This window comes from Hordeum vulgare, chromosome 1H, assembly GCF_904849725.1.
Source record: "Hordeum vulgare subsp. vulgare chromosome 1H, MorexV3_pseudomolecules_assembly, whole genome shotgun sequence".
In the NCBI taxonomy this organism is placed as follows: domain Eukaryota; kingdom Viridiplantae; phylum Streptophyta; class Magnoliopsida; order Poales; family Poaceae; genus Hordeum; species Hordeum vulgare.
In genome coordinates, this window is record NC_058518.1 from 498,873,115 (window position 1) to 498,882,756 (window position 9,642).

Consider the following 9,642-nt stretch of genomic DNA (forward strand, 5'->3'; position numbering starts at 1 on the left):
TGGGCTCACAGGGAGCCCACAAGCCCTGTTGCCGCGGCCAGGGGGGAGGCCGCGGCAACCAAGCTTGTGGCCCGCCTGGCGCTCCCCTGTCCTAGGTCTTTGGCCTATAAATTCCCTAAAAATTCAGAAAAAATCAGGGCATCCACGAAAACACTTTTCTGCCGTCGCAAGCTTCCGTTTCCGCGAGATCTCATCTGGAGACCCTTCCCGGTGCCCTGCCGGAGGGGACTTTGGAGTTGGAGGGCTTCTACATCAACATCATCGCCTCTCCAATGCCTCGTGAGTAGTCTACTTCGGACCTACGGGTCCGTAGTTAGTATCTAGATGGCTTCTTCTCTCTCTTGGATCTTCAATACAAAGTTCTCCATGATCTTCATGGAGATCTATCCGATGTAATCCTCTTTGGCGGCGTGTTTGTTGAGATCCGATGAATTGTGGATTTGTGATCAGATTGTCTATGAATTATATTTGAGTCTTTGCTGATTTCTTATATGCATGATTTGATATCCTTGTAAGTCTCTCCGAGTCTTGGGTTTTGTTTGGCCAACTAGATCTATGATTCTTGCAATGGGTGAAGTGCTTGGTTTTGGGTTCATACCGTGTGGTGACCTTTCCCAGTGACAGAAGGGGCAACATGGCACACATCGTGTTGTTGCCATCAAGGGTAACAAGATGGGCTTTTATCGTAGATATGAGATTGTCCATCTACATCATGTCATCTTGCTTAAGGCGTTACTCTGTTCTTTTGGACTTAATACACTAGATGCATGATGGATAGCGGTTGACGTGTGGAGTAATAATAGTAGATGCAGAAAGTATCGGTCTACTTATTTTGGACGCGATGCCTATAGATATAATCATTGCCTTAGATAACGTCACGACTTTGCGCGGTTCTATCAATTGCTCGACAGTAATTCGTTCATCCACCGTCTACTTGCTTTCATGAGAGAAGCCACTAGTGAACACTATGGCCCCCGGGTCTATTCACAACTATCGTTTCCACTTTCAGTTGTACTTTGCTTGTTTACTTTGTTGCTTTCAGTTCTCACTTTACAAACAATCTATAAGGGATTGACAACCCCTTCATAACGTTGGGTGCAAGCTCTTTGTGTTTGTGCAGGTACTTGTGACTTGACGAGATTTTCCACTGGTTCGATACCTTGGTTCTCAAAACTGAGGGAAATACTTACCGCCGCTGTGCTACATCACCCTTTCCTCTTCAAGGGAACACCAACGCAAGGCTCCAAGGCCGCGGGGAAATCCTTTGCATATTTGTCAACGAAGTCCCTAAAGGCGTAGCCGTAGCAGCAGGATTCCTGGCGCCGTACCAGGGAAGGTCTGTTGTCGCACTAGCACCAGCCATCTCCTTCTACAGCAAATACTCCTGCAGCTTGATCTGCAAACTATGCACTGCTCCAGTGCTAGGCTGATTAGTAGCCTTGATCTTAGAATAGAGAGATAAGTATGTGTGTGTGTGAGTGAGCTTAGGGCAGCAACTCCAAAATAGCAGCTGCATAACTGCCGTTTTCTCCTTTTCCTTTTATCTTAGAATTAGCACTGTGCACCAGAGGAACAGGCACCAGATGGCTGATGAGCTGCCCCTGATCAGGGCAGCTCATTAGAGCAGGTAGGCACTGTAGCTACAGTGGTCACCGTCCTACTGTGGCTTCTAGATATTTTCACACAATCTTCACCTTTATCATTAAAATATAATGGCTACAGTTTAGGCTTTAAGATCATTATAATATCCAACAAGGATGAGTACGTTGGTTGAGGGTCTCTTCCTCTAATGCTATGTTTTTCCCTTTCAGCCCATTGGGCTTGTAGGTCAATTTTAAATTCTCTTCCCTCTTGATAGTTAGGGCATAATTACTTTTGTCCACTCTTTAGAAATTTTACTTTTGTCCACTCTTTAGAAATTATATAGTACCAAAGTTAATTAGGTATAATATAGTAGCCAATAAAATATCATTGAACCTCGTTCCTTATAGCTCACATTCTATTTTGAAATGGTAAAAAAAATTACTTTATGGGAGATGATTCATATTAGTGGTTCCATAATTAATTCCAGGATGAGGAGGCTTAACAATCTCATGCCGGTTACATGATGACGAAAAAATAAGACTGATAGTCCTTTAGTGAGCGAATCGGGCAAGCAAGCAACTACTTATGGTGCAAGGCCTAGTAATCTAAGCAGTGGCTGCCCGTGTGTAGGATCGAATGCGCATGCGGCTTTACTAATGCTTGATCACGTCGGGGACGTCGACGGGGTACCGGTGGGCGCAGGCGGCCCAGGGCCCGTCGAGCGCCGCCGGCGGGCGAATGCACTCCCAGGCGGCGCTGTTGCACTTGAACCCGGAGCCGAAGCCGATCATCCACACACGGTCGCCCTTGCGCATGCGTCCCTTGGCTTCGATGTATGCAAGCTCGTACCACAGCGAGCTGCTGGACGTGTTGCCGAACCGGTGCAGCGTCATCCTCGACGCCTCCACCTGCTCGTCCGACAGCCTGAGGCTGCGCTGGAGCTCGTCGATCACCGCGCGCCCGCCCGCGTGGATGCAGAAGTGCTCGAACGCCGTGCGGAAGTCGGGGATGTACGGCCTGATCCACCTGCTGCTCACCACCCTGCGCGCCACGTAGGTCAGCGCGAACAGCAGCTTCTCCGACGCCGGCAGGACCAGGGGCCCCATGGCCGTGATGTTCGCCCTGAGCGCGTCGCCGGCGGTGACCATCAGGTCCTTGGACAGGTTGATCCCGACGTTGCCGCGCTCGTCCTCCTCCTGGTACACGCACCGGTACGCGCCGTCCTTGGCGCCGGTCAGCGTTCGCACCACGCGCGCGAGCCGGAACCGCGCGTTGCGGCCGCTGTTGGACAGGAGCACGGCGGCGCCGCCCATCCGGAACAGGCAGTTGGGAAGGAGCATGGCGCGCTCCTTGCCCATGTAGTAGTTGGGCGTGATGGTCTCGGTGGACACCACCAGCGTGTTCGAGCCCCCGGGCGCCACCTGGAGCAGGTTCCTGGCGAGCCCCACGGAGATGAGCCCGGCGCTGCAGCCCATCCCGGCTAGGTGCACGCTGCGCACGTCCTCGCGGAGCTTGTACCGGCTGACGATCATGTCGGCGAAAGACGGCGTCGGGGCGAAGAGGCTGCAGTTGACGACGAGGATGTCGATGTCCTCCGGGGAGACCTTGGTCTTGGCGAACAGGTCGTCGATGGCCGAGAAGACGACCAGCTCGGCCTCGGCGCGGGAAGACTCGAGGTCGCAGCCCGGCGGGATGTAGTGCTGGGCGTGGGGGAGGCAGGTCTCCTCCCCGAGTCCCGAACGCTCGAGCAATCGCGCCATGAACCGGACGCTGCGCTCGTCAAGGCACGTGCTGGCGTGCTCCTTGAACGCGGCGAACGGGACACGGAAGCTGGGGTCGGGGCTGAAGCACGCGTAGTCCACCATGTACACCGGGCGCGGCCGGAGCTTGAGGTAGACGGCGGCCGCCGCAGCCAGGGCTAATGCGGCCAAGGACATGTGCACGGGCCGGAGCGCGCACAGCCCGACGAGTAGCTCCTCGGACCCTAGTATCTCCGTCACCCTGAACATGGCCGCGGACACGATGGCCGCCATGTTGGTCACCAACTGCTGGTACAGCGGCATGAGCAGGGCCGACGAGGTCATGCGAACAGCGCGTCGTGCTCTGTGTCGTCTGCGTTCGCGTCTATTGGAGTTGTGGGCGTGTCGCCTTGCCTCACGCTGGGAAGCGATTGGACCCGTAGTTGTGCAGTTGTCCACGACAAGAACAAGGATAAGTACGGTTGCATGCATCCCAACCACATGAAGCTCGTACGCCCACACGGTTGTCTGCAATGTAGGTTCGGTGCCAGTGTCATCTAGCAACGTCCACCTGAGTACGCCTGAAAAGTCGGAGGATTGGCAGTTGGAGCGGCAAAATTGATAAAATTGATTCCTGGACCAAACAAATTTACAAACTGGGCTACATCTAAAAAAAAATCATCCAGCTGACTTTTTTGGGTGGCGTCCGACAGTTGGGCATATGTGGCATCTAACATATGGACATTACACTTTTGACCAATGTGGTATCCGGAGCCACACTCCTGGTTGTGTGGCGTCTAAGAGAAATGAGTCACACTATATTGTGTGACACGTAACTGAAAGAAGTCATATTATCTTATGTTAAAACTGATGTAATTTTTAATCCGTACATTCGATGAAAATGTGTCTTATATGAGTATTGTGTATTTTTCTCTGTTCTACGCAATGGTGGTATTTTCAAATATATTAGGTTATTTTTTTGATGAAAACTCTGTTACAAAAATGCATCATAGTATAACTAACCAAATTTGTAAAGACTTATAAACTTGGCATGATGACAACCATTGACCTATAGCTCTTATGCATTTGAATCCTACATGAGTTTTGCACTAGATAATGTGTACAGGTCATAGTCATGCCTATGCTTTCCATGTTAGTCATCTTTAACATGTTCATGTATTGCATCTAAGTGACTAACATGATATAAATGAAATTCCATGACAGAAAGCTACATTTTATAAGATTCATAGTAAATAATCATGGCATCATATGATGATGATATAATTATGAAAGTTGGAAAATATTATGTCTACTTTAAATTCATGTCATTTTCATGCCCACTAAATATCCGTGTCACTGTGTTTTGAGACATTAAAGTATCGAAGGCAATGTTCTGCGAGATTGACACTCGTTAAATTCACCAAGTTCCTCGATGTCATTGTCAACAGATCTTTGCATTTTGTAAAATGCATAGTAAATCGACCATTCTTCATATCATGTTATGTAATTTTTTGTAAGAAAATGTTATTTATATCTTGTTAGTCACTTTTACTATGGATTTTACAAAACGTGGCTTTCTGTAACATAATTTCATTTATACCATGTTAGTCACTTAGATGCAAGACATGAACATGTTAAAGATGATTAAAAAGGAAAGCATGGACATGGCATGGACGTATACATTATGTAGCGCAAAACTCATGCAATATGCAAATGCATAAGAGCTGTAGGTCAATGGCTATCATCATGCCAAGTTTGTAAGTCTTAACAAATTCGGCTAGTTATACTATGATGCATTTTTGTAACAGATTTTTTTATCAAAAAAAGTATCCTAATATAGTTGAAAATGCCACCATTGTGTAGAACACAGAGAAATACACAATATTCATATAAGGCACGTTTTCATCGTATATACGGATTAAAAGTTACATAAGTTTTAATATAAGGTATTGTGTCTCCTTTCAGTTAGGCGCCACATAATGTAGTGTGGCTCCTTTCTCTTAGGCGCCACACAACCAGGAGTGTGGTCCCGGGTGTCATGCTGGCCAAAAGTGTAATGCCCATATGCTAGGCGCTATATAGTGTAGTGTGACGCCCGGCTGTCGGACGCCACACAAAAGGGTCAGCTGAGAAGGTGTATGCCACGAGCTGACAAAAGAAGAGGAGGAAATCGCCTTAGAGCATCTCTAACAGACCCCGTATAAAGCCAACCCGAAAAAGTTGTTTACAGTTCGGATCGAAAAAGGATTTTACGGGCCAGCGCGGACAGATCCCGCAAATCGGACCCGTAAAAAAGGACATTCGCAGAAGATGTTTTTTACGGGTCGGCAATGCGGGGTCTGCTCGGGTGGCGCCGCGTCGACCCCGCAAACCGAAGACCCCGTAAATCAGTATTATAATAATTATTCAAATATTACAAATACAATAAGCATCCAAAGTGCAATAATTATTCAAATCACCGTAGCAAACTAAATAATTTAATACAAAACTTGTCCCACATACAAATCACACATGAATGAAATGGAATGGAAAAATGGAATGTATTACTCCCAACCCTTTGCCAATGGTGCTCAATGAGATCCTTCTGAAGTTGACAGTGGGTGTTTGCATTTTCAATCTCCCTATAGGTCTGAAAAAAAGCTCTAATTCGGTTAGGTTCTCTAGCTGGTTTGACACGGCTACCCACATTGTCATAGAAGAACTCCAAGTTCATGCCTCTCTCATCTGCGAGAATCATATATATTGTGAAGAATAACACAACAGGTCATGATGTTTTTCAAGGATTACTTGTCCCAAAACCGAGCAGGACCACGAACAATGGCAAACCTAGATTGCAAAACCCCAAATGCTCCTTCAATGTCCTTTTGGGCTGCCTTTTGTGCCCTTGCAAATTCAGACGCTTTCTTACTTTGGGGTTCTTTGATGCTCTTCACAAATATGCATCAAGAAGGGTATATACCATTTGCAAGATAATATCCTTTTGTGTATTCATGCACATTAATAGTGTAGTTGTAAGCTGGCTAGCAAGCCTAGCAAGAAAATGAGACTTTGCAACAAATTGATATCATTTAGAGTACTCGGCATACCAAGAAAGCAATGCCAAATCCACAAATCATGTAAAGCTACGGCCTCTAGCAAAATTGTTGCATCACGAGACTTGCCACAATACATTCTCTGCCATGTTTTTGGGCAATTTTTGCCAGTCCAATGCATACAATCTATGCTTCCTAGCATGCCAGGCCAACCTCGTCTTTCATTAAATGCCATCAAATTTTTTGTGTCTTCCTCGTTTGATGCCCGAAGATATTCAGGATCAAAGACACGGACGATCACTTTGGAAAACGTACCCAGAGACTCAATTGTACTATCTTCCCCAATGCGAAGGTACACATCGGTATAGTCAGCCGGAACGCCGTATAAAATTACTTGCATAGCTATCGAGATTTTTTTATATGCACTAAATTCCTTCAAGCTTGCGGCATTCCTTTTTGAGTAAAATATCGACAATTGACCTCACAAGCTTGAACATTTTTTACAAAGAGGGATCTACGCATACGGTACCTTCTCCGGAAGAGGTGCGGTAGGTATGTTGGATTGGCGATAAAGTAGTCTTGCATCAGCATCTCGTTCTGGAGTCTGCACATACGGTCGACCCTCGCCGCCTCTTTCGGTTCTCGTCTTCGTGGTCCTTCACGGCAAGTTCTCTTAACCGCACAGGAGTGACACAATTCGACAACCAAAAAAGGGTAAATATTAGAAAACTGTCAACAGCTCACAGAGGATTGTCTGCAACTAGCCACTTAATTGGACCAATCAACATGTGCCTCCAGGACCAGAAACCGTATGTTGTGTGCAAAGCACTCGTGGGTGCTTGTCTGCTGATATCCTTGTGGCCATTAGCCAAGTGGACAGTTTGGTTGGAGTTGGAGTAAGGTTATCAAATGTCTGTTCAACTCAACTTCTGAGTAAGTGGCCAAGCGCACATCAAGCCCGAAAGACTCTGACACGACTTACTTAAAAGAAGCATCATCTCAACACCCGATTCATTCGAATCGGATGAATCCTCGAGCAGAAACTTCTCGCACAAGCTCAACTCCATCTCCGGTGGTGGCTCTCGGCTGCGGTGGATTGGCGGATCCAGGGGAATTGGTGCAGCGGCTCGGCGGAAGAGGGCAGGGGCGCCCCAGCGGCGCGATTCATCCCACAGATTTGGCGGAATCGTCGGCGGCGGACTGGCGGAACCAATGGCGGGGGCGGTGGCGGAAGGGGGTGGGGAAAGGGCGCGGGTTGAAATGTCCGTCTCGCAAACCGCTTCCCTGGGATACAGGGCACCGTATAGACGAGGCGGAAACTTGTGTCTTCGCGGGTCGGCGTGGGGATTTTATCGCGCCCTTAAAAAAAATACGGGTCGGACGCGTTTACGGGGTGTGATCGGGTAGCATTTTCTGCGTAGACCCATATTTTGACGATTATTTTACAATCGGATCATTATACAATGTCTGTTCGAGATGCTTTTATCTTAACGGCACAGAAGTGACACAATTCGACAACATGAAAGGGTTAATATTAGAAAACTGTCAACAGATCACAGAGGATTGTCTGCAACTAGCCACTTAATTGGACCAATCAACATGTGCCGCCAGGACCAGAAACCGTATGCTGTGTGCAAAGTACTCGTGCTGCGTGCTTGTCTGCTGATATCCTTGTGGCCATTAGCCAAGTGGACAGTTTGGTTGGAGTTGGAGTAAGGTTATCAAATGTCTGTTCAACTCAACTTCTGAGTAAGTGGCCAAGCGCACATCAAGCCCGAAAGACTCTGACACGACTTACTTAAAAGTGGCATTCCTACTGGATCATGCATGCATCCTACTCCTAATTTGACAAAAAGAGAGAGGAGCTAGCCAATTAGCTAGCTAGCTAATTGGTGTAAGAGGCGGCCCCGTTTGCTTTGTCGGCAAAAAAAATTAGTTTCACTGTCTGATGGATAAGTAGAAAGCTCATACTATATATCCTTCTGGATGCAGGATTTCTATTCAGGCTATTGGAGGAGAAGAAAGAAACATGGCAATAATCTATTCTGCATACATGCATGTCCAGTGTAGCAGTACTACGACGGAGATAAAAGTTGTTCTTCTTTTGCATTTGCATTTGGCGGGTCTGTCCATAACCAAATTATATGAAAGAAAGGAAAACCAAGCTGTGCTCACCATCCACAACTCTACGAGTGCTTGCTTATTATCCTCGCACATGCATGCACGTCCACATGAATTCAACCCACACGCACGAGAGCATATCCAGTCCAGTGATAGATCTTGATTTTTTTTATTTTTTTGAAAAGCGAACGGACGATTTTATTTTTTAAAGAAACACGAATTCGAATAGCTGGTGTAGGCATTCGGCCGATGTATGTATGTATACGTTTGTAGCACCCACACCTTGGCAACCGCTTGGGTTTGATTCATTCCTGGTGAAAATGTTTCCGAGATCTCTGAACTACTTGGCGAGTCAAACCGCCATTAGCTGCACGCGGTTGAGATTAGAGTTAGATAGCTTTCCGTGGAAGCAAGGGCCGACGCGGGTACGGGAGGTCGGCACAGGCCATGCAGTGGAAACCTAACATATATGCTCCTGTATCCGACCGATCAGTGCTAGCTAGCTACTCCATTACCAGCATCGACATGATCTTCACTTGTTAATATCTTGTCAGCACCGGCCGGGCCCCGGCGACCATACCGGCCAAGCCACTTCGGAGTTTGCCCGCCGGCCGGCCGGCCGGCCGTCTTATCGCAGGCTGGGGCCGGTGGATTGGTGGAACCTGTGGAAAGTGCACTAGACAATGGAAAAACAACCTAGCAACGACTACCAACCGATCTGCTATGCTTTATCTCGCGGGTGCACGTCGCTCTAGTGCTACACCAGTTTCGTACGGGCTCTTCAACCGTTTTTTTCGGACGAAATCCAAAATTCGGCTTCAACCACACCCGGCCCCTATATAAACCAGCCAGCTCCAGCTTGGAATGGCATCCCATGCATTCAGCTCAGGCATTGAGATATCGAGCGTCCATCCACTGATAACTCCCAGGGCTGCGGTGGCATTTGCGTTGAGCAGATCACTTGCTGACTTGCTATAAATTTCAGGTATGTCCATGGCTTGTGTTCTCCGCAGTGTGGTGCTGGTGGTGTGCGCCCTCCTGCTTCTCTCGTCCGCTTTCATGGCGGCTGAACCGACTGGTCGGAAATGGGATCGCGAGAGAGAGGCAACGACGGTGGCGGCAACGACAATGGCGACAGGGCGTTTTGGAAGAAAGGTGTTGCGGGA

General features: G+C 47.8%; 1 protein-coding gene across 1 annotated transcript; it reads right to left on the minus strand.

Annotated features, from left to right (window-relative positions):
• Positions 1 to 2,056: 2,056 nt before the first annotated feature.
• LOC123419353 (3-ketoacyl-CoA synthase 5-like) lies at positions 2,057 to 3,792 on the minus strand. The gene has a single exon (XM_045107152.1). The coding sequence runs from the start codon at positions 3,666 to 3,668 to the stop codon at positions 2,238 to 2,240; it is 1,431 nt and encodes a 476-aa protein (XP_044963087.1). The 5' UTR covers positions 3,669 to 3,792; the 3' UTR covers positions 2,057 to 2,237.
• Between the last annotated feature and the right edge of the window lie 5,850 nt (positions 3,793 to 9,642).